At 39.2% G+C, this 26,502-nt stretch overlaps 1 protein-coding gene across 3 annotated transcripts in view; it reads right to left on the bottom strand.

Annotated features, from left to right (window-relative positions):
• Positions 1-26,502, bottom strand: part of CTNNA2 (catenin alpha 2) — a 1,090,206-nt gene that overhangs the window by 244,053 nt on the left and 819,651 nt on the right. For all 3 annotated transcript variants that reach the window (XM_054577629.1, XM_054577628.1, XM_054577630.1), the window contains one exon: positions 15,321-15,401. In XM_054577629.1, coding sequence (XP_054433604.1) covers positions 15,321-15,401 — 81 coding nt within the window. The remainder of the gene's footprint in view (positions 1-15,320; positions 15,402-26,502) is intronic.

The following is a 26,502-nucleotide window of genomic DNA, read 5'->3' as shown; positions in this document are numbered from 1 at the left end:
GAAACTCTGTCCCCCTTTTAAAGGAGATTGCTTTCCTTTCTTTTTCTTTTCTTCCTTCTTTCTTTTCTGCCTTCTTTCCTTTCTTTTTATTTTTTTATTTTTGCTATGTTGTATGAGTTATTTATAGTTTAGATATTAACCTCTAACTAGGTATGTGATTTGCACATATTTTCTCCCATTCCATAGGTTGCCTTTTCATTCTGTTGATGGTTTCCTTCGCTGTGCAAAAGCTTTTTAGTTTGATCTAGTCCCACTATTTATTTGTGTTATGCTGCCTTTGCTTTTGGTGTCAAATCCAAAAACTCATTCCCAAAACCAATGTCAAGGAGCTTACCTTCTGTTTTCTTCTACAAGTTTTCTTACGTTCAAGTGTCTAATCCATTTTGAATTAATTTTTGTGTATGGTATAAAATAGGAGTCCAGTTTTATTATTTTGCCAATAATTGTCCAGTTTTCCTTACACCATATTTTGAGGAGATTATCCTTTCTTCATTGTATAGCCTTGCCTTTATATGTTCACTTATGAAAAACTAATAATTGTTCCTTAGTTGTCTTCAATTGTGTATTTTAAAATCTTTTTTTTTCCTCTGATTTCAAGCGGGGGAAGAAGGGTCCATAATGAAAAACCCACACAAATGTCACATTATTTTAAGAATATTTCAATATTGTGCCAAGAAAAAAGAAATAAGAGTAAATGCATAAAAATTATAATGGGGTAGATAGTGATATAATTAGATTAAAGGAGGAAGGATCCTTATTAGAGTAGTAAGATTTTCACAGGCAGAAAAAGAATGTTTTATCTCTTTTTTTGCTTTAGTCCACTCATTATACTCAATGATTGGTGTTCACTCATTTATTTCTTCTACTAGCATTTGAGGCACTCCTGGTGTACCAAACACTGATTTCACCAGGGATACAAAAGAAAACATGACAAGCCATCTAATCTCACTGCTAAAAATTCCTCTTCCGCCTCAATTCACAATTACTAATAAAGCTACAGTGACCACACATATATTTGACTGGCCTCATAAATGAGGCAAGCAGGAGTTAATCCAGTTAAATGTGTTGGAGGTTGGCCTAAGGAATACTCTAAAATAGTCCAAATTTGTCACATTTTCTTCACATCACATTGCTTAAGATATTTTTCTCACTTAAAAGTTTTCTCAGGATTTCTCCACCTTCCATCAGGACAGACATACTTTTAAACACCCAGTTGGTTAGCCCAGAAGATGTGGGATTTGAAAAAGGTGGATTGCTCAGATCCCTTAACCCACATAAAAAAGAAGCCTGATTCTTTTGCATATTTAGAAGGTCTACTCAGTTTCTGGCTGCTTATTGCTTTTAATGATAATCCTGTGCATGTTCAGTTTTATAGCTTGCAGAGAACTTTCCTAGACATTATTTCATTTGACCCTCCTTACAATGTCACAGTGCGGGTGAAAGATGTGGTTTGCAAGGTGAGCATCATTTTCTTTGTTGTATAGATGAGGAAAGGGAGGGTCACTTGTTCTACCCAGAAAACCCCAGAGTCAGGTCTTCCAATTCTAAGAGTAGTTCTATGTGTTTATGAAACTGGTTGTCCAAGTTAACAAATCCCAGTTGGACAAAGATCATCATTTTTTCCAATCTACACTCCCACATCTAGTCAATCACTCTCCCCTACCATTAGATTCCATCCAGGATTGTTCACCACAGAAGGGGAAATAAGACTAAATGCATGAATATTTCACTGAGTATCTACTGTCTATCATTGATTAACTGGCATTAAATGGGCACAAGCTGCTTGAGTCCAATGTAAGAAGGTAATAAGTTACACCAGATAAACTCACCCCAGCAAGAACCCTTAGGAAACTTATAAAATGCTGCTCAAAGAAGAGATATGATCCCCACACAACTGCACTGGCAATTGGGAGAAACAATCGTTAAATGGATGAATTTGACATCAGGTTGCCAGCAGAAGCATATAAAAAAGTATGTGGTTAGAGAGTTTGAAACAAGACAGAAATAACAACTCTCTAAACCATAATACCGGGTCCAGCAGAAGTAACACCTGCTTGAGTATGGTTGGTAGGGTAATAATATCGGTACAATACTTTATAGTTTTAATTTGAATATTTCACCTAAAATTTCATATGGTGTACTTGAATGTGATATTGTTATGTTACAGAATTACATGCTTATGATTTTATAATAAAAATTTTGTAATAAAAAAGGGTATTTTTTGTGCCAGACACTGTATTTCTTTCTGCTGAGGTCAATCCTACACACCTGCCACAGTGTTGTAGGATTTGCACCAGGTAGAGTCATCTGGCCTCATACTTCCATATTTCCTGCTATTCTACATTACAGCACAAGTCCTCTGGCTCTCAGGAGACTCCCCATTATAAATACAAGATTTCCTGGGAGGACCCCACCCAAAACTCACCAGGTCCCACTCCAGGTATGAGATGAGTGACACTTCAGTTCCTCTGAGCAGGATGGGAAACTTGAAGGTATAAGATGCTATTGAGTAAGTGAAGAGGGATGATGGCACTCACTTGTTTGTATAGATGTCACTTATAAATGAACCTCTGAACCTTCTGACCACTTGAGGTCATTAAAGAATCCTCCACATTCCCTAGGATGGAAAACCATTCACCATGCTCCTGTGCTCTATTTTAGTTATGGATAACCGTATGCCTTTGAGTTAACCTCTCTCTCCAGAGTCTGCCACCCTATGCTATACTTCTTCACTTACTGCCCTTAACTATCACACAGCATTGCATTTCCAGCAGTGCTTAATTTTCCCCTGGAGGGGTTTCGTTTCAGAGACCTAACGATCTCTCACAATTTTAAGTTTGTGGAAATCCTATTAAATGACTGGCATTATTGATATTCAAAGGAAAGGCAGGAGGCAGAGCCAGATTTCAGGCCCCTTCATTATTTTCAGGGAATCTGGACTCTTACACCATATTTGTTATATCTCAAGCAGATTTACCTCTAGAGCATGCATTGGCCTGCTTTTCCTGAAAAAGGCCAGATAGTGTGAGTTTTAGTCTTTATGGCCAGTTGGTGTCTGCCACAACTATTCAGCTCTGCCGCAGTAACATGATAAGAGCTGAGAATACAATGTTATTTACATAAATAAGCAGAGGGCCAGACATGGGCCACAGGTAGTAGTTGGCAGGCACCTGTTCTAGCTTGTTCATCAATGACTAATAGGCTTGAAGCCTTTGCACTCTGTCCATGTCACTGTCAAATCCCTACTGCAAGTCCCTGGCTCCTCCAAGCTCTACTCACCCATCGCTTTCTTCTCACTGAGCCAGCTGCTGGACCCAGTGGCTACCTGCTTAAGAAACAGAGGCAGCCAGAGATGGCCATGAGGAACACCCAACTGGTCAGTGTGACTGGTATTTTTTGACGAAGTTGATATTTTTCTCTTTCTGTCTCTGCTAGAAAACAGATTATTCAAGCCATCTCTAATAAATTCTTTTTTTCCAGCAGAAGCTTTGAGAAGAAATGAAGAGGATGTAAAAGCAGAGTTGTTGGCTTTCCCTAAAAATTCTGTGGTTTAGGAAGGTATCTGGTTTGGTTGCCCAGCCTGCTTAATATAGGTGCTCTGACATAGACTGGACACCTGATATTTTCTTCCAATTTGACAATAGTTTTGCGAGTATTTCCATAGACTGGCCAAACACACAGAGAATATGCCCAAAGAGCAACAGGCAAGCTCGTTGCTATGGTAATACACAGACAAAATCACTAGTTGATCAATCACAAGTGATCTCCTTTCAACTAGTTATTATGGCATCTGTGGATACAGCCTCAAGGCCACCTTGATCTAAGCCTACAAATTTCAAAGGAGGGGCTGAGGGAAATCTGATCAGTCAGGCACTCTTCATTAGTGCTGACTGCCTACTGCCCCTGCAACTCAGCAACCCCCCTCCCTTGCTCAGCTGCCTGGACCTCCCAGCCTGCCTTGACCAGAGCTGCTTTTCAGCTTTTCAGTCACCCTATTTTACGGAGTTGTCACATCGACTGCAGCTATTTAGGGCAGCTAGATCTTCACTGAAGATGAAGGAATCAAATACAAATATAGATATCCTGCCCCTAATAGTTAAAAGGATTGATGTATCTATGAACAACTAAGAAAATGTGGAATGAAAGAGGAGGTGGCTGGGGCTGCTTAATGGCCCAAACTTCTGACATGCACTTAGGGTTGATCAGCTGGAAAATCCCCTCTCATCACCAAAGTCCTCAGGACAAGTGGTTCTTCTTTAATCCTGGACCCTGGGGCACGATCTATTCAACTGCTGTTCACTGAATATACCAGGTAGGTCTGCTAGACTCTTGATCTTCATGTAATCAGCTATCCACACCCCCCTCCCTCAGGCTAAAATGAAAGTCTTTTACTTCTTTCCCTTATGATTACTTAGAACAATAATTATCAAAATCTTATTCATGGTTCAGTATCTTGCATGGGGCTGGACACAGGGATGAATGGTTTAAGGAAGAAAAAATGGTGATTATATTAAACAAGCAGCCTATTATTTTGATTACTGAGAATCTTAAGACTCCTTATTAATTTATATTTATCTTACATTCTTCCCATTAACAGAATTCTAATGAAAGCTGTGAGCTAAAAGCAAAATGTATCAACTTTACAAGTACAGACATTAAAAGGACAGGCTTCAGGAATCTCAAACTTTTGAGCTATCAGCAAGAAATTTAATCTTACTCTTGGAACTTGAAGACTCTACTCTATAAAAAAAAAATGTTTTTGATAGTCATGCCTCCTCTGCAGAATGGATGATTAAGTGTTAAGGAAAGAACGGACACTGAACAAATGTCAAACAGTGTCAGTGGGCGGCTTTGCTTTTCTGACCTTCACATATAACCCAGGACAAATGGAAGCAATGGATCAGATGATCGAGAGAGCTGGTTATTTCAGCTGTCACACTGAAAAGAGAGCATCAGCTGCTCAGTTCCAAAGCCAAGCCACGCGTAGCACTCAGAGCTATGGAAAGGCAAGCGAACTGCCTATGAAGCCAAGAATGCATATACAATAATATCACTATTTGTAGGTCTTTGAAACCCTAAATAGAATTCTTTACTGAAGCTTTTATCTGGGCCTTAACCTTAAGCAATGTAGGAAAAAAAATAAAACCATCAGTTTTGCAGCACAAATCCAACATCAATGGTTGACAATTACAAAATCACTGATCTTAACTCAATTTTCTAACTATTAAAATTGTCCAGTAATGGTACCAGCTGCTGCTTGGTTAAGCTCCCATCTCTAAAACAGAGGCTGATGGGTGAGTTCTTAAAGATGCTTAATTAAGGAATTTTTGACCTGGGAAAAGACCTGAGAGGTCCCTTCTACCTCTAAAAGGCTATGAATCCATGGCTACTAAATCCATATCTTCTTTTTGAAAGATAGTTGAGAAATAAGCCCAGAAGAAATTACTGCTTTCCTTTGCTATCTCTCCTTTTCCCCAACTCCTACCCTCCAACCACCCAATTTTTAAGGTAACTGAAAAATTTTAAACACATGGAACCATATAATCATCATTCAGCTTTTAAAATAAGAATTTAAGGGGATTGTACCTTTCTTCCTGGAGTTAAAGGTACGTATGATTTTTCTCTCATTGGGGGACATTCTTTGTCTAGACAATTAGATTCTTCACCTTTTTTTCTGTAAATGAAAATTTTCTGAGCTCCAGACTGACAAAAAATATATGCTATGGGTAGTTTTTTGAAATGTGGCACCATATGTGCATCAGTAAACATTATGGGTAAAGTAAATTAAACCAAGCCTTATAATTAGGCAGTAAGAAAATTACTGTAGACCTGAAAGAGTAAATCAGTGGTATTAAAGTGCTCTCCATTTTCTCTGAAGCGCTTCAGACTGCCATAAAAAGCCCACGTCACTACGATGAACATCAAGAAGGAACACATTTGGAGCAAGACAACCTAAGAGGCACCACAATTCAAATCGGTCTTCAAATTTGGAGTCCAAGGTGTCATCTCATAAAATTTAAGTCAGCCCTTGTGCCACTAATGTAGGGGGCAAAAAAGAAAACAAACTGACATTGAGACTTTGGGGGTAACTTTCTCACACAGCAGGTGTGGTAAAGACTTACAGTGGAGCCAAAACTAAGGAAAGATTTACCCATCATAAACAAAATCACACACTGTAAATAAAGACAGATCAGTATTACTATTTTTTTCCTTTTGCTTCAGGCTTCAAGACGGCTGGCTCCACACTTCCTTGTTACTGAGTTAGTCTTTATTAACAATGTTGATCATTTGCTCATGGATTAATTTTAATTTTCTAAAACACTACATGACAATGTTATTTATACTGATTACTGAGTTTCTTGGTGTTCCCTAAAACATTGTGCCCAAGGTCAGTGCCTCACTCACCTCACTCTCATTGGGGCCCTGCCCCAGAAAGCACAGATCTTGCCAAGCAAGCCTTTCAACATGGCGCAATGAGCAATCAGAACCTCCATTTCTAATCTTGCCCCATGAGGAGCGGGGATTCTCCCACCCTTGAAGTAGGTATTTTATCTGTGAAGTGACAAGGTATAGGAGGGACCAAATGGATTGGAGAGTAGTTGGAGTTCTTCAGAGATTCTCAAACATAGCACTCAACAACAGCAACAAAGTCTGAAGTTCCCGCTATCAGAAACAAATGTCCTGCTAGCACATCACAAATTCTTTGGAAGCTCATTATGATAGAGTTTAAGGTGCCATCATGTATACATGAAATCAGAATCTCCCAGGATAAAGCTACATGTCTGCATTGCAGCAAGTTCTTGAGCTGAATTTTTAAAGCCAGCCCAGCTTTAGGAAACTTCTGGGTTAAGGAATGGAAGCTCTCTCTTAAAATGGAAATGTTACTGAACAGAGCAGCAAGTGGGGTCCTGCTGCTCACTGCCACCCTCTAGGCACAATTCTGGAGGCAAAGACTTAGTAATAAAAGAAAGGAGTCTTTATTCAAAAGCTACACGATTTTGGAATAACAGCTTTCCACACACATTAGTCCCTTAAGCTTATCAATTAACACTGAATTCTTTAGTTACAGCTTTAATCACTTAAACCCATCACACCTGAATTGTCCTATCATTCCCCCTGTTAGTTTTTATCTTCTTTCTTTTTTTAAACGATTTTATTTATTTATTTTCAGAAAGAAGGGGTGGGAGGGAGAAAGAGAGGGAGAGAAGCATCAATGCACAGAGATGGTGTTGCCTTTCGAATGCTCCCAACTGGGGACCTAGTCTGCAATCCAGGCATGTGCCCTAAGCAGTACTCTAACTTGTGACCTTTGGTTAGCAGGCTGGAGCTCAATCCGCTGAGCCACACAAGGCAGGGCTAATTATCTTATTTCTATAGGGTTAGTTTACAAACTAAAATAGCATAAGAGGCAAAAGCTCTGCAATTTTGGAAGAATGGCAGGCTTCTGCCTCAGAGCTGGTCCCCTTTAGAACACCCAAAAAAGAATAACCATGCCACCTTCTGCGAGGACATCTCGATCCTAGGCTGCACCTGGCATTTTCTCCCATCCCAAATACCGTCTGTTGGGAAACACAGGCAGCTGCAGCGCAATCATCCAGGCATCCTCCAGGAAGAGAGCGTGAGAGCCAGTCTCTGCCCTCTTTTTATTTTAAATCTTCTGGCTCATTATCCCTTGTGCTCAGGAGGCATTCAGCTTCTCAACGGAACCCATCCTCGGCTGTTTACCATTGCCTCAGGCAACCTCCTCCTACAGCCCCTTCCTACTCCTCCCCAGCGATCTGATCAGTTACCTCTGTATCAGAAACAGCCATTATGATCAGAGCATAAATAGACGGTTTAAGTTAACAAATCTAGTTCTGACAACAATGAAACCAGAGACAGGGGAGTTGAAAATGGCAGTAGATTGCTGATTAAAATATTTCTTGGTAGGATGGCTACATACAGGATATTTTTCATTCTTGCAGCATCTGTGTGGTGCAGGCTTACTTTACTTGGTCACTAGGATATACCCTAAAGAAACAAAGAATAATGGGACACGGGTCTAAGCAAAAACACATAGACAACTTCAAATCTTAAATCCACTGCAAAATGTATCATAAAAGTATTTTAAAACGCTTTCTGAGCCTACTAGATAAAACCATTTACAGAAATTGGATAAAGCTGTGATGATACGGTGACACTTAAGCTCAGCCGTGTAGAAAAAGTTGTAAATTTTTCTGAAAGGAAAAAAACCAAAAAATGGGGGAGGGGTTTGGGGGGTCTTCCAAGGAGAAGCAGCAACAAGTGCAAAGGCACAAGGATGTGGGACTAATGACTTAACAGACCGCTGGGGCTACAGTAAGACGAAGGCAGGGAGGCTGGGTGCAGGAACTGCTTATGAGGCTGTGACTATCATTTTGTAAAAAAGCAATTAAACAGTCCCAATGGGAGTGGTGAAGAAGAAAGGGACTTGAAATGCATTTAGGAGGTAACATCACCTAGACTGCCTGGCTCATGGGGATGTAAAGAATGATAATGGGAGGAGTTGCATGGGGCTGTAACCTTCTTAGAAGGACAATCACAGTGGAAAGCACACATTTGTATTGGGTAGGAGTGAGATGAGGGTTTAGTTTTAAGTTATTCTGGAACCCTGGCTGGTATGGCTCTGTGGATTGAGTGCCAGCTTGTAAACCAAAAGGTCCACAGGTTCCATTCCTGAGCACATGCCTGGGTTGCGGGCCAGGTTCCTGGTTGGGGGTGCCTGAAAGGCAGCTGAAGGATATTTCTCTCACACATCAATGTTTCCCTCCCTCTCTTTCTCCCTCCCTTCCTCTGTCTCTGAAAATAAATAAATAAAATCTTTAGCAAAAAAAGTTATCCTGGAAATTAATTCAGCCAGGAAGGAAGACTAAGATTAGTCAAAGGCAAATAAATAATTGGATATTATAACCAACATCACCTTCTACCCAAGCAAAAAGCGACGTTCCGTTTGCTCAGCTGCCATCAGTGACATCCGCAGAGTCAGAAAGGTACAAAGTGATAAGATCTTAGGGCAATAACCTACAAGAAGATTCACTTTCTAAATTTCAGATTCATCCAGTCTCTCTGGGAAATAGGGAGATAAAGAAATATCAGCTGCCCTGATGGAAATTTCCCCTGAGAAAACTGATGCCAGAAGCCTTTTCAGGTAATAAACGGTAACCTCAGCTTGGGTGGGGTCAAATGGAATAGATACATTTGTGGCTGCAATGACCCACTGAGTGCATTCAGTCAGAGTCAAGGAGGTTAGCTCTTATCATCAGCTCTAGAAACACCTTGATTCAGGCCATAGTGGCAAACTCTGACACATTTTAAAATTATCCCCAATGACAGTTTAGGATAAGAAAACGCTGCCTCAACTCGGCTTCCAACAATGAATATGGACCAACCTCACTTAAGCGGGATGACTGTCTAAAATGAATATTCTGGTAAACTGAAAGGGAATACTTAACAAAAAAACAAACAAACAAACAAAAACCCCAAACTTGTTATTTAAAGTCATTATCATTGAAAATCTAATCCCGGAAAATATGGTGGGGTTTTGTTTTGGTTTTGGTTTTTGTAAATACAATCCTAGGATCGTCCAGTATCAGGATCAAGACTCTTCATGGCCTAAAACCGAAGGTGTTAGAGATTGAACCAAACGCAGACATTCTCTTGAAAATGATTTAAGGCTCATTGTTATTTATCCTTCCCCTACCTATCTTCCTTTGATTTCTGGAGCCTGGAGAAATTAGCTGAAAAGAATAAATCAGTAGCTGAAGTTGCCACTTAATTGAGTATTTTTTTATTCATACATATGTTATAGATCCTTCTGCTCAGAATAGTGTATTATTTGATTAATCAATATTGACCAAGCTATTGGACTCCTTCTGAAATCTAGACTTGCTAGGGAGAGAGAGGTCAAGCCTAGTGTCCTCCACAAACTTGTGCTCATATGTGAATGATCAACTATGTGCTGGTTTATAGGAATGAATTAAACCACTTCAAGGCTTTATCAGTGTCTTCGAAAAGGAAGAGCTTGCCCATAGTGATGTTTTAAGAACTGTTTCCAGCTGATAAAATCATGTACCTTGAATCTGGCCTACTAAGTGTTTTCCAAGAGATAAATGAGTATATGGTAGTCTGACAATCAGGGCAATGATATCGGGATTTCCCTAAAGTAGAGGTAGCCTGAATATATGACCTAAGATAAAGGGGCATGTCCAAGGGATGGCCCTTCCAGTGACCTTGAGTCCTCTCCTACCTTTGCCCTTTTCACCCCGACCTCGTGGATCCTGAGTTTTGATGTTTCCAATGCCATTTTTCTTCAGCTACCTCTGAGTTGCTGATGTTCTGTTTCAAATCCCTGTTGCTATGTAATCACTTTCTGGTCTCCATACTTCTATTGCAGCATGACAATCTGACCTAGGGACCAAACTCCAGGGATGATTAGCTCTGATATAGATTTTCAGTGTGAAGAACACATAAACCTTAACATTTGGAGGAAAGAAAAATTTATTTTATAATTTTTTTATTGTAGCCATATAGATAGTCTCATGCGTTTATGAGGAAAAAGCAGATTCAAGTCCAGAGACAAATTATTTGAAAATGTTTTTTTTACAATAATTCTAAAAATAATTGGCCCCATTGTGAGCAGATGCGAGGAAAAGAACTGAATGCCTCAAAATTCCTTTTTCTGTAAATGTTTTGGAAAGACTATAATTCATGCTTTGAGAAGATAGCTACCTAAACATAATAGCACTTTTTAAAAAGAGGACCCAATGAACCAAAACAGCTGGAGAACTGAGAGGTGACACGTTATCACAAACAAGAACCATATTTTTAACATTCATCACAGATTTTTTGTTCTGTCTGCAGTGTGCACATGTCACCCGTCCCAATCCCTAACATAGTAAAGGTACTGTTGAAAACCACAAAGTGCCCTAAGGGATCTTCCAGAGCAGATTAGTGTATGGGTGGCCCAACTGTACAAGCTGGTTCTGTGGAGAGGCACGATAAGGAAGGTCATGAGCAAAGTCCCTACAACAAGACTGCCTGTGCTGGAACCTCAACACATCCACGCTCTGTGTGGTCATGGACGCATTACTTCATTTCACATCCTCATCTGTAAAATGATCATGGTGACAATACTTTCTTTGTCACAGGGCTGGTATGAGGATTAAATGTGGTACATCCATGGAGAGAACTCTGAACAGTACCTGGCACATTATAAAGATTCAACACATGTCAGTTAATAATTTGGTTCACATTGTGTTGGTGGTGATTTTACAAGCCCTTGCTGATGACTGCCTACCTTTAGCGATCGTTCTTATGTAAGGAACTGGCTCACAAAGGGGCCAGCTGAGGAAACTCTTCAGCTATAATTATTTCTTATTAATCTTGGAAGTTTCTTTATAATCCTATCTGGAGTCATTGTCCTTGATAAATAGACCTTTAAATATACCATCTAGTGACATGTTTTGTTTATTTGTTTTTAATCACTTGTTACATAATACAGTCCATTAAGCACTCATCCCAATGTAAAAACCCTCTATACGTGATTTTTGTTGTTGTTGACTGTTGAAAATATTTTGATTGTAATAGCAAAATTGACATTTTTATCAAGTTGACACTTATTAAATTTCATTGTTGGAATTACTGTGATGGCTATTAAAGCTGAAAAGATAAAAATTAGGCCCTTTATTGGTTAGGAGAACAAGAAAGTTTCTAAGTTTAGCAACACCCTAACATATTATAATTATCATCAATTAACTTTTCCTAAGAAAATATTTGGGTCCTGATTTGCTTATCAACTTGGAAAAAAAAAAAAAAAGACTAATAAATGGACCAAAATAATACCCAAGATAAACCAGCACCTCTGTTAAGTTTCAGGAAAATTAAGAGGCCATGCCTAGAATAGTCCACAGGTAGCACATAGAAGGAGAACATCAAGGAGCAGCTGGCAGAAAGAGGCAGGGTCCTCTCTGAGGGATGACTAGACCATGTGGGCTTCTAGATCCCCAGGTAGGGAGTCAGCCGAAAGCTTCTATTTTTATAATGGTCTGATTCTAGAATGACAGCAGTGACAATAGCTCAGACACGGGACACACTGTGCCCACAGCTCTAAAATTAAAACATAATCCTTAAAGCTGGCAGTTATATTTCCCTAAATCCATTTTAATTCCCCCCCTAAAAAAAATACTCCTAAGAGGATTCTGCTCTACCACCAACCACTCTCATGGGTTTATTTGGCAAGATGAAGCCATGCCAATCAGTTTTAAGTAGCATCTTTGGGTTCCTGTTAGCTTTTTCACAATTTATGACCGGCTCCAATACCCCATACACAGTTTGCTGGGATATACTGCCTGAAGAAAGGGACTCTATTTACTTAAAAATTCTACTTAAACAGAAATCTTTTTTACTCAATTACTCTTGATTTTTTCTTTTTCTTTCTGTTTTCTTTTCTTTTTTTTTTTTTTTTTTTGAGTGTCTACTAGTTCACTTTTTTTCATTAGGGATGTCCAAGATAATGACATACTGACTTAATTTCTTTTCAATTTGGTGACTAGAACTTTGCAGAACTCTAACTAAGGTCACTGTTTTGAATGACTCTGCCCAACTTTAGGGTTATGAGAAAGAGGCAGGAAATGGAAAGAGTGGGAACTTATGAAAGTCACCTGGGATATTTTTCTTTGATTTCAGCTTTTTTTCCCCCTACATGATTTAATTGCTTTAAATGTTATATAAAGGAATACATGAGTACAGGCAAATAGTAATGGATAACTGAGGGTTCTAATTTGGACTTTCTTTTAACAAAGGCTGTCTGTGACTGAAAATCCAGAAAGTGTTTCAGCAATAGGGGAATGTTCCTTTGAACCAGCAGCATTCACTGGACCGCACTACACAGTTGCTATTAGTCACTCAGAGGTAAAACCTTGTTAATCCAATTAACTGGCTACCCAAATCTAAGCTGAAGATTGATCTGAGCCTTGGATGTTCAATCTGCATTAAGTGCTAGGTAGCTTCTGTACACTTAGATCAAAGAAGCTTTTGTACAGCTACAGGTGTACACAGAGAAACAGAAGAAATGGGAAGAAAGACAAAAATATTCCAACATATGGATAGGGACGAAAATGACAGATGGGAACCATCCCTATTCTAGAAAAGCAGATTGGGGAAAATAAAGATATCTGAACCAAATTCAGGGATGTGGTCTGAAATTATACCATCATTGTTGGATCTTAATATCATAAAACAATTCTCTTTTTACTGTTATTCCGCTCAATCTTTGGGGAAGGTAAGCAGAAAAAAAATATACCTTATTCATGGAATGATTTCAGGGGATGACATACTCCTTCCACTGCCATCCTAAAAGAAATCTCCTAGGAGCGTGCCACTCAAGCATTTAAAATTCCATCATAAATTCCACCTCCAAATTTCACCAATCCTCAGCTGAAAAGAGTCAACCGTTTTCTGAGAATTGTAACACCAGAGTAAAAATTACTTTATCTCTTCCTTCCTAAGAAGACAACAGTTTGCCATGATAGGTCTGTTAGTGCAGGAAGCTGAGGGTGCTGGATCCTGAATGTAAAAGAGGGCCCTACAAAGACCGAGGTTGGGGAGGTAAAAGACGTTGTTTATGAATTTTGCCTGGTTGGCAATCAAGCCAAAGGCAAACTCTAGAGAAACTGCTCGATGACCTCCCACTGCCTTTTAAATTTGAGTATTAGGCCTCAGGATCCCTTACATAGAAGATAAATGGGGATTTCCTTTGGACTCATTCAGTTTTATGCAGCTCAAAGACAGCTTGCCCATCTAGTTTGGCTTCCTACTTTTATGAATAAGAAAAGGAGACCAAGCAATGAAGGATCCTCCTTTGCACAGCCAGTTTACTGGCAGAGTTAGAAGTAAAGCCCTGGGCTCCCCCCACCTGATCCACTGCTTTTTGTTAACCACAGTTCCAACTCCTACTACCCGTATCATTTCATATCAGATTTTAATGGAAAGATGCTCTACGAGGACAAGGAGAGGCAGGCCTGGCCATATGTCTATTTGATATTAGTTACAAATGCCTAAAAGCACAATGTTTTATTGTCCTTTATTTCAAGGTAAAATAAGAAGGAAATGCTTTTCCCAAAAGGGCTTGTCAAACTGGACTCTTCTCACCCCAGAACTAACTGTGATATCTTCTAGAGGACATTATTTCAAGTGTGTGATATCCCAGAGAGAGCCCAGAAGCTCCCCAGCAGTAATCAGAAGTGGTGTCTTCCTCCCATTGCGCCCATTTCTCAAATATTTCTTGGCCATTCTTGCCCAGGCACCTTGCTAACCTTGTCTGTACTTGACATAGTGCAGGAACAAGTGTTCGTTACAGCACTGCCAGCCCAGCCTTTCCAGCTGCAGGAAGTACGACAGGTATTGCTGGAGGGCAGAGCTTGGTTCCAGCCCACTAACACAATCAGCACTTAATGAATGAGATGGACATATGCAAAAGCTAGCAGTAGGAGACAGGGTGCCTCTCAGGCAGAAATCAGGAAGGGATTTTTATGGTAACAATGGATGGTATTATATCTTCTAAAGAAAGAACACTACCAAAGAAAGTGAAGCTCACCATGGAAACATAATATAAGGGGTACAGGACAAAATTTACCAGTGTTCATATAGTATTTTCAAGATGAAAAGAAGCCCTGGCCAGAGATCTGCCCTCAAAAAAAAAAAAAAATACCCATCAAACTAATGATTCTATTAGCCATTTAAATCATCTAACTGACATTCCTTGCTATGGTTCCCTGCTTCCCAAACAACCATCTGACATAGATTTATGTTCCCAAGGGTATACACTGGGTCAGAGACCTTAATTAGTCCATCAGATTAAGAGTTGTATATATCATTAACTATTAGCCTTCTCGTTTATTCACTGAATGCCTTATAAGTTTAAATAAGAAAAAGCAGAAATCAGAGACCAGTTCTTTGCATACCTGGATTTGAAAAAAACTGAAAACAAAATGCAGAAAGTAGTGAATTCATCAGGCCTCTTTCTACCTGGGAAGAGTGGGTCTGGGCCGTGAACCGGCTGCCCGCTCAGAGGTGGCTTCCATCATCACACCCCTTGCCGCTGTCACATCCATCTGCTCAGCAGACTACATTTTTGATTAAATGCTTCTGCGTATTTGTAGACGTTATAAAGAATAGCAACCTGAAGTCAGCTCTCAGAAGGCAGCCTGAAAAAACATTCTTGGAAACACCACTAAACACTATGCATTTAAAACAAACAAGTGAATGAACGAATGAACGAACGAATGAATGAATGAATACAGTACCTGTCTCCTTAGATCTCTTGTTTTCTTGGTCATCTTATCAATCGCAATGTTTAGAGGATCTCCTTTTTCTTTCCTTCCAGTCTATTAAGAAAAAAAAAATTTCTGATTTAGAAAATTCAATGTTAGTGAGAGTAAAGTTTAAAAAAAAAATTCAGAAACACACTTGAGTTGCAGAGTCCAAGCAATATTTAAAAAGATTCCTTACAATATACAGCTAATATGATTTGGTCTCTAAACTTAGTTTTCTTTGAAATAAAAAATAAAATTTATGAAAATCTATACATTCTCAGGATGGTTACACATTTGTTCATATTCAACTCTATGCAAATCTGTTTTCTTAACTTCTGCAGACATTTAGCGATTAAGTAATAAACACAATAAGGAAGTTTTGGTTTTGCCTTCAAAGACTAATGTTTTGTGCTTCTCTATAATCTAAGCACACATTTTAATAGAAGGTAAGATTGAGATGATAAAAACTAAAGTAGAAAAAAAATTAAGGTAATTAACTAGAATTCAGAATTTTATACCAATATATCATAGGCCACATTGTAACTTGTGTAACAGAATCAAAAGTGATGATTTACTATAAAATACAGCATTTCTAATCTCTCTTCTGTCCTGTAGTGAAATGCTAACCTGGACAATAAGGGATCCACCCTTTGAGATCAGGAGGAAACTTCCCTATGACTTTAACAGGCAAAGATAAAGCTCTACCCGCCAACCCCCCAAAAAAAAATCTTCCTAGAAAGTTATTCACTTGGAAGTTTGAAGTTTCATTAAATAGTTTCTTTTTTTTTTTTATTTGGTGGCTATAGTGAAACGATTAAAACCAAACAAAAACAGAATCTCCGTGATCTTCTTAAAACAACAAATACCCAAGGATAAAAAGCTCCAGATAACTTTATAGAAAGCACTATCTTCCTTTTAAGAGAGCAATGTTCACAAAAGCTTTGTCAAATATATTAAATTATCTAAACTTCAGTCAAACACCATACAGACTTACTTAAGCACGGTCATACTGGCAGTCGCCCTCATTCTTGTGCCATATTAAGTCTCTGCAAATCTGTGAGGGTCTCTACAGTACTTTCTGTATATGATGAAATGGGATCTCAGGTCATAAATTGCACCTGATTGGGATAGTGTGTTTTGGGGATCTATAGAAACACCATCCAACAGATTTTTAAATGTTCTTTTCCTGTGAATATACTGAACACATCCCACTAATGATCTATACATACCCATCAGATCTGCATATAGCCAGATCTAAAGCAGTCACTCTTTTCTGCAACTTGATTAATTAACCTTTCCTTTTTCAGAACAAATGTCTAATGTGTAATCGTACAGAGTTTTCATTAAAAAGCGAAAACATGTGTGTATATTTTTAATAACCTAAAATCCTACAAATCCCCATCATCCTTTTCTACTTCTTACACTTGAAGTTTATAAGTAGAAAGAGCTTAAAATAAAGTGGCTAACATTTTGTACTTTTGAAACATCAACATACAAATAGCTTCAAGAAAACAAAAATACATGGAGAAGAAGTGTGCTTTTTTTTTTTTAACTTTATTTTTATTGTGACACTATTACAGATGTCTCCCTATCCCTGCCTTGCCCAACTCCACCCATTCCCCACCCCCCTTCCCTCTGGCCATCACCACACCGGCTGTCTGTGTCTATAGGTCATGCATATTTGTTCTTTGGCTAATTCCCTCACCTGTCATCCAGTCCTCCCCTCCCCCTCCCCTCTGACAGCTGACAACAAAGTGCTTTATTTTTTGAGGAAAACTGGTTCCATAGCGAGCATAACCTCAGCGCTCTGTCTCTTCATGTTCAGGTGTGCTGCAGTGCAGCACCTGTTTCTTTTCTCTTTGGTTTTCTCCTTGTGAGTAGAATGGATGTCTGCCATCAAAGGACAGGGCACTTTTGGGGAGGTCTGGACTGCGATCATTCTGAAAATCATAGATTCATATGCACTTTCCATTTATAACAGTGATAAAAATTTTCTTTGAAAAATAAACCAGTATTAATTAGGTGTATTTATTTATTTTTAAAGTTTTGATTTTGAAAAAAAATACGTAGAGTTTAAATCCTGGATAAGATTTAAATGGGAAAGAAGGAGGTCCTTGGAAGGAGGGTAGGATGCCACAAAGAAAGGCATCAAGACAAGAAAGAAAAAGGGTTCTAGGAGGACAGTGAGTGGAATGGGCCAGCCTTTTCTCCAGGAAGCAAAGCGACCAGTTTGATTAGTTGTCAGGACAAGTTACTTTTACAAGGACTTGTTTATAGTGTGATTACTGCCAACTTTACTTTGATCTGTCAGCTCAGAGGATCTCTGGTGACATTAGCATCCCATGTCCTTGTGTTGTCAAGATGCAGTTTGTGTCATATTTGCAATCCTGGGTTTCTCCTGATTTCAAGTCTTTGGCTAAAGGTAATTTTTCTAAAAAATGTAGATAACTTAGATGCAATTTTTTTCTCACTGTTTAGAGAAGCTTGGAAGTGGTAAAGCAAAGATTAGAATTTAGGAAATTTGAAGCATTAGTTGAAATCATGAATTCACTGGCCTTTTGTCAGCTCTGATTTCTTTAAATAAAGTATATATGCAAGAATAATGGTAGGAGCTCACCAGTGCTTAGATTTACATAGCCAATGGGGATGGGGGAGCCATCATTGTATATTTTCCTATGCTCTGCTATGTCACCATGTGGATATACTTTTTAAAAATATTTTATTTATTTATTTCTAGAGAGAGGCGAAGGGAAGGAGAAAGAGAGAAACATCAATGTGTGGTTGCCTCTCATGCGCCCCCTACTGGGGACCTGGCCTACAACCCAGGCACACGCCCTGACTGGGAACCCAAACCACGGCCCTTTGGTTTGCAGGCCAGCACTCAATCCACTGAGGCATACCAGTCAGGGCTATAATTTTAAATTATCAGCCTAAATTAGACAGAAAGCCAATCACTGACAGAGAGGTGGGAAAAAAAAGTGCCTTGTCTCCTCATGTCAGCCTCCACTATTTGGTTCTATGATCTTGGGCTAACAATTTGCCAGGGGTTTTTTTTTGTTTGTTTGTTTGTTTGTTTGTTTTATGTCTGAGTGTTCTCATGAGTACCGTGGATAATGTAATATATGCCCTGTCTTCTTCACCAGGCTACCAGGACAATCAATCATGATGTCAATGTGCTGGAAACAACAAAAGGCATTAACAGTATTCAGGGTAATTAGGAAAGTATTTCTGCAGTGGAAAAGAAAAAGGAAACAATTGATTTGGAAACTACACAGAAACTTTTGGATCAGTTGGAGCTCTGCTTTCTCCACTTCGGCAATGATGTATAAAAATCTTGCCAAAACTAGGATTTTTAAAGAAAAAATTATTGCTCTTTAAGGAAGAAATGTTTGGGAGAGTTCATTTTAAATAGATAAGCAACAAGTCTGAGATATTTCTAAGAGTTTAAGTAAGGAACAGAAACTGTAGATGAATGTCTTGTACATAGGTTTCAGGATCTTTTTGTTAAATAACTAAGGATTTGATTATCTTGAGCAAATTCTAGTTCCCAGAGAATCAAAAAGAAGCCTCACTCAGCTCTCACTCTCTGACCCTCTGTGCTCTGTAAACTAAAAATAATTTAACACACTGAAGTGAGAGGAGAACTAAGTCTTCATTTTGACATTGTCACCTAATAATAAAACAAAAGTTTGGTTTTACATCAGTCACGCACTTACTTACTCCCTGCCTTTGCTAACCAGAAGGGAATAAAACCGGTGGAAACCACCCTCTGCCAATAACTACCTAAGTGACCTGGCGACTTCTCCAGACTCCAGACTTATCATCAGTCAAATGGGGGGGCCAGAGAGGAGTTACAGAATGGGGACGTGTGGAGCCTGAAATAACATCAAGGCCACACTATCACACTTCCCTTATTACAGGGAAGCTCTAAGGGCACTGCCAAAGGCTTCGGAACTAGCAGTCAGTCAGGTTTTCTCATCTCTAACATGTGGATAAATACTTTCTTTGGGTGATTATTATGAACTCTAAAATAGATAACATCTGTAACAGAGGGAAGATGGGGAAGGGTAAAGTCAAGGAACATGTATAAAGGACCCATGGGCAAGGACGACGGGGGGATGGGGAGGATTGAATGTAGGAAGGGTGGGCAGGACAGGGGAAAGCAATGGGGGGAAAATGGAGACAATGAACAACAATAAAAATGTAAAATAATAAAAAATAAAAATAAAAAAAAATTAGACAATATCTGGCCCTGGCCAATGTGGTTCGTTTGGTTGAAGCACTGCCCATACACCAAAAGGTTGGGGGTTCAGTTCCCAGTCAGGGCACATACCTAGGCTGCAGGTTTGATCCCTGATTGGGACACACATGGGAGGCAACCAATTGATGTTTCTCTCTCACATGGATGTGTCTCTTTCTCTCCCTTTCTCTCTCTCTCAAATCAGTAAACATATTTAAAAAGAAATAGAGAGAGAGACAAGATCTCTAACATTTGGCACAGTACCTAACCCTGGAAGAGGTAACTAAATGTTAGTTTGCTCCCCTTTCTCTCCCCTTCATTCCAACTAGTGTCTGACCGGGATCTCCAGACTCCTACCAGTCCAGAGCTTTTTCCATTCCATGTCTAAACCACCTCCTACCTCTAAAATTGTAGGATTCTGTGATTTTGTAGAGCCATGTGTTTCTTTTCAAAGGCTATGGGAAAAAAAAATCTGAAGTGTATTTTCTTTGTCATGATTTGTCCAGAGACTTTACGTGCTTTCTCAGACCTGCTCCCGACTTGCCTTCTTTTTCTTTCCCTGCAGAGAATGAGTCTGCAATAGAGATAGGCATTTAATAAATATTGTTTTTTTTTTTTTTTAAAGAATAAAAAGAAGGCAGGCAGGAATGCTGTCTCACATTGCTTCAGGCAGCTTTGTAGTTGCCATCTGCTGTGCTAGGGAGGGGCATGTTTATTAAACTTTATTTGTTTTAGTCTTTGAGTATTATTTTACAAAACACATTTGGGGTAGATCCACAGCTTGGATTGATGAGAAGGAATGAATTTCCTGATTTGGAGAGTTTTTTGTTTTTTGTTTTTTAATCTTCACCCAAGGATTTATTTATTTATATTTACTTAGTTTTAGAGAGAGGGAGAGAAACATCAGTCTGTTGCCTCCAATGTATGATCTGACCAGGAAACAAACCCCAACCTACGTATGTGCCCTGACCAAGGGCAGAACCCATAACCTTTTGGTGTATGTATAGGACTACACTTCGACCAACAGAGCCACCCAGTCAGGGCTCCTGATTTGGAGTTTCGTAGGGGACCCTTTATTCTCCCACTCTCTGTCTCTACATTCAAGTCCAGTTTGCCAGAGATATCAGAATCATGCTGTCAAGTAGACTTTCATATTTTCAGTTTAATCTCACACAAAAGAATAGAGATAATTAATAGAAATTTTGATTTTCACAATTAGTCTTCAGGAAAACCACTATATTTTAGTTCAGTATGTTTTTATACTATCTTTTGCCTTTTTGGGGAAATAAAACTCCTCTACTTTGGATGAGGAGCTTTCTTTTCTTATTTTTCTATATTTTTTTACTATATTAATATCCATCACCCTTCTGAAATACTGAAGGTGAATGCTGAACATTGCACAACTGATACCAACTCCCTAATTTATATAACAAAAAAGTAAGAAGTTAGAAATTTCTGAAATTGATTGACTGTTCTTTAAAGATCATTCCCCATCCCAGTTCCTCATCACCCTTAATACATAACTCACTTCAAATGGTCATTCACAGAGACCCTGGGAATATAAACCTACCGTCTTAGGCTTCCATCAGACCTGAGGCTTCATGTTAGTTCCAGAGCACAGTATTAACAACACATGTGAAATGGCTGTAAGAAGGCAGACGTCTATCACTCTTTCCCTTTCCCCTCAAAGGTTCCTGAAAACTCAATTGAGTGTATGAGAAATCTTCAAAATATTGTAGAGCCGAAGCTCTAATATATTGAAGGTGTGGAGAGCTAATCAAATGCTCAGTCTTCAAATTGTGTTCATTTGAAAGAAGTAAAAATCATCAGAATGGCAGAAAGCAATACTGTTCTCTGCTCTCTCTTGCCAGCACATTTTCCTGTCATTTAAACCTATGATTTAGACAACAGAAGGGAGGAGAAAAAAATAATCTATTGATATAGCAGTCACCCTGTAATATTTGGAGGGTTGCCCATTTACCACCAAACCCTGCACATAGAACTCATACTCTTATTACACATAGCATCACTGTTTATAGAGCCTTGACCATTTCATAATACCTTTATATTTTGTGTAAATCACAGTATGACAATGTGGACTTTACTAAATATTTCCTTTTCGCTAGCTGTGGACATTTCTCTTGGAAAAGAAATTGGCAATGTCTCTTTAAAATGGATGGAAGTTTAGCAGTGGCCACAAATCAAACCCATGATCAGGATACTTAGGCCACATCACATCCTCACTTTCCTGAGCCCTGGGATAAGGAGGCAAAGGTAGAAAGGGAAAAACTGGTCACAAAGTGTCAGGGAAAAATGTATGCTGACACTTCTCTGCCAGATTTCACCAATGCTAAAGAGAAAAATTTATCAATATATAGGTAAGGATATCAGGATGAGGTTATTAGTAAGAGTCCCAGACCCTACCTATCAGCAAAGCAATAATATCAGCACACACATTGGACCATGCACAAAGAAGGACTGGCTTGGAGATATCAGGTGTGTCACTGTTTTGCCTTTCCCAGAAATCTGTGTTCTTTTAGAAAATCTTCTAATTTTTCTTCTGACTCAATCAAAGTTTCCTGGCCAAGGGATAAACTCATAATGACATCCAAATCAATGAGATTCAGCCATAGGTTTGCAGGCAAAATCATTGAAAAAGAGGCATAGCTTCGTCCAGTTGGGATTGATAAACTGGTATCAGATAAACCTTGAGGTACTTATGGAGTCCCTAAAAATACAGTCCACAAAAAGAGAAGCATAGGAGGAAGGGAGGAAGAGGGGGGAAATTAGAGAAGAGAAGAAGAGAAGTAAACTTTTGGAGTTAGGTCAAATTGGTTCATATTTCCATTACATACTAACTTGTAAAGTAAAGCTCCATAAGGGTACAGTCTCTGTTTGCTTATCATTATAACTTTAGAGCTTGGAGATATGCCTAGCACATCATAGGCATTCAATAAATTTTATGAAATCAATGAATGAAACACATTGGCTCCTGAATCCAGTTGAATGTAAAGCCATAAGTACCTATCAGTGGATTTCCTGGTGCAGTGAGTTAAAAATTCCCTTATGTTTCTTCATGTTGGATTGTTGTCACTTGTGACCAAATGGCCTGACTAAATCAGAGACCTTAAAATTCCAGACCAAAATATTTTGAAGATCCCAGCCAGGTCCCTTATGGACGCATCCTGGAGCACTGTGTGAGATCTCAGGCCTTTGTTTCACCCACAGGGTTTTCCCCAAAACTAACTACTGCTCAAGCTCTAAATCCTAATCTTATTTCTCCTCTGCATCCTGTTAGTCACTAGCCTTGAGAATTTGTTCATCAAATGGTCTCTAGAATGCATGCTGCTTATGAACAGAAGGATGGATGCTCCAAGTGGGCACCAGGGTATAGGAAGTGGGTATGAAAGATATGAATAATTTGAAAAATGTGGGATCCTAAAAATAAACTTCACCTATTTCACAATTTGCTGATCAAAGCCATAGGAAATGGCTGGCACCTGTGTAATGTTATAATTCTTGCTCCTTGATTTATTTTATCAACACAGGTGTCGTCCTCAGTGATTATCTGTCAGGCAACACGGCATAGAATATGGTTTCTATTAAAGTCCCCCTCTCCCAGCTTCCAACCTTAGGTGATTGCTAAAAGGCAGGGTTAATTAAACACACATTCCTACGAAGCCTGGGAAAGGCTATGAACTGAGCAAACTGCTAAAATAAGCCATTTTATCTTTACAGTTGAGATGAAAGTAGCCAAGGTGAAGTGCAAATTTCCATTGATTTTCTACACACAAACACACATATGCCTATACTGAATAAATGGTTTAATGCAATTTCAACTTCTATTTCATTTTTAAGTGCATATTCTCCAAGCCACTCAGTTACCATTAAAGCTATCAACACCTGAAGAATCCTTGGAATCTGATATTTTTCACTATCTCAAAAGGGGTCAGTAACTGGTTCCATGTTGCTGAGAGTTCACAGAAATCAGAAAACACTCAGGAAGAGGGTTGCCTTAGTTTATGGAAAGACTGTCTGTGTGGGGATCCCAGCCTTAGCCTTCCTGTGCCCCACCTACCCACATGTCAGGAGCTTGCCTCATAATTCAAAATAACCCATCATCCTCAGAACTCCTACAGCCATCTACATAATTGATTTGGTGTTTTATAAGCAATTCCCACTCAGGTAACAATTATATCATGCAAAAATCTTGAATTGTTAAGTGGATTTCAGATGTCATGCTACAAAAAGCTAAAATATAAATACATGATGCATCATTATGATCCTGTACTGTTCATAAATTTACCATGATTTTATGTCCCTCCTTTCCAATGAGAAGTACAGGAGCTTAAGGACAGTATATTAGTCAGCTTGGACTCTCTTAACAAAATGCCATAGACTGGTGGCTTAAACAACAGAAATTTATTTTACAAGTTTATAGGTGAAATTATTGGAAGAGAGGCATAGTTTCCCCCTGCTGGGATTGAAAAACGAGTATCCGGTAAACTTGAGGTACTTATAGAGTCCCTAAAAATAGATCCCACAAAAAAAGAAGCAATTCTGGAGTCTGGGAAGTCCAAGATCAAGGTCTGGTTTATGGTGAGAAGCCTCACTGTGGCTCATAGGCAACGGTTTCTTTCTATGGTCTCACATGGTGGAGGGAGAGCAAGCAAGCTCTTTGGTGTTTCTTCATAAAAGGACACTGATCCAACATGAAGTCCCCATTCTAATAGCTCATTTAAACCTATTTATCTCACAAAGGCTCCATCTCCAAATACCATCACATAAAAAGGCAGGGGAGGTATAAGGCTATGTATAAATTCTGGAGGGACACATCAATCTGTAGCAGACAGGAAGTCATCAGCAATTATATTCTCTTAAAACTCTGAAGTTTCTTGCATTGTATCTTAGGTGTCTTACAATGGATTTCATCAAATCCTGTTCTGAGAATAGTGGGAGGGGAGAGTAGATAGCTTGAGGACTCTAAAAGATTCCAAAAGGGAGTGAATTTAGTAAGATTGCACTTCTGAGAGATGGTCAGAACCCTGACTGGGACAAAGGGGCAGGTCATACTAGAAAATACCTGGGATCCTTCTGATTGCCACCCACCGAGCAGGAGAAAATGAGGACGTTTGCTGGGTGACAATAGAAAGAGGAACTAGACAGGGTGGGAGAAGCAGGCACTTTCTGCACGCCTGGGGGACGTCCAAAGAGAACTCCTTGCACTTTCAGAACCAAGGCTTTTCTTCCTGCCCGAATCGCCTTGGCCTCTCTTGGTCTTTGCCAAAGCCTCTGAGGACCCCCTTTCGCTGCCCTCTCCAGCATCAACACCTCCCAATTTACATCTTGGCACTTCTCCTTTCTCTCATGTGCTCCCCTCCTAAAGGCCAGCACGGTCTGGAGGACAACGACACAGGTCCTGGTCACTCTCAGTAGTATCACTGGGAGGAAATGAAGAGAAAATGATACTTTGTTTTTAATTATCTAGACACTCAAAATAACTAAAGAAATATTTTAACTACTTATAAACTAGCAAGCCTTAATCTAGACTTGCTAATTTCATTCTTTGCCCCTTTGTGTTGTCTTTTATTTTCCATGAGTAAAGTTTATCAAGCCCAGGATACCAGCACCACCTGACCAGGAGACACCACCTGACCAGCACCACCTCCTAGGGACTCGGTGGGTCGGGGCCGCCCTTCAGCCCTTCTCACTGAAAACACATGGAATTTGCCCCATAACAGCACCATCTCTTGGTCATTTGCTTACATTTGGAACCAGTGAAAACTTTATGAGGCAAATAGCATTTTTTTGTAGCATGGCAGTTAAAAACTAAACTAAGTAGAAAGCAGGCCGAAACCCTGGAACACATGTCTCACATCGTCCCAAATATTCCTCACTATGTGGCTCCCATAAACACCATCTGCTGTGTTAATTTGTAAAGAATTACAAGGTTCTTAAAATTACACTTTGCTCTCTGTAGCGTACACTGTGTCTATTAAGGGGGAGGGTTGAGAATGTGTATCACCAGACAGACACTGAAATATTTTCCCTTCCTATGTTGGGATCTTACTGCAAGATTCCTAGGTCTGTGTAGAATTTTAAGTGCACCGTATTCTCTCCAGACACCCTGTAGAAAACAAATTCAAAATAAAATACACATAACTCAGATTTTGCCTAGACTATAATCTTAGCATTGTGTATATTTTCAAGTTGTACGCACATCTCACACTTCACTGGATCCTCTTGACAATGCAAAGTCTTTGGCTATAAGTCAAAGAGTGTAAATAGCCAAAATTGGGAGAATGCCTTAGGTGAGACTTAACTCTCCATTGCTGGCTCTTCAGAGCCCTTGGGTGGTAGTTGGGAGGGTTTCTCAATTGCCTATCCTTGTCTACTCACAAAGTTAGAAAGCAAAATCTTATTCTCAAAGACACATCTCTGATGATGCGGGGCTATTAAGACAGGCTGCCAATGTCAACTTTTAAGTGAATTAAATGTCTAGCAGTTTCTTGGGTTAAATGGTGATAGGTGGTGGCAAGAAATGAGAAAATATGTAGGAGACCCTGAGGCTCAGTAATTCTAAACTAAAAGCTGTCAATGTGAGATAGTTGTTACATGTGCAGCTTCCTGGTCCCTCCACCCAGAGATTCTACTCAGTGGCTCTGGAGTAGTCTGGCAATATTAATTTTTAAGATTTATTCATTTAATTTATTGGGAGGACATTGGTTAATAAAGTTATATAGGTTTCAGGAGTACAATTCTATAATACATCACCTGCATATTGAATTGTGTGTTCACCACCTCAAGTCAAGTCTTCTTCCTTTATCATTTACCCACCTTTTACCCTCTTCTACCTTCTTCCAAACCCCTTTCCTGCTGGTAATCACCATACTTATAGTGGTGATTAAAAATCTTCATTTTTTAAATAAGCAT

This window comes from Pteronotus mesoamericanus, unplaced genomic scaffold (assembly GCF_021234165.1).
Source record: "Pteronotus mesoamericanus isolate MK-2021 breed Mesoamerican mustached bat unplaced genomic scaffold, CSHL_Meso_final contig_44, whole genome shotgun sequence".
NCBI lineage: Eukaryota > Metazoa > Chordata > Mammalia > Chiroptera > Mormoopidae > Pteronotus > Pteronotus mesoamericanus.
Note: the sequence above shows the minus strand (reverse complement) of the source record. Positions and strands in the feature narration are given on the sequence as shown.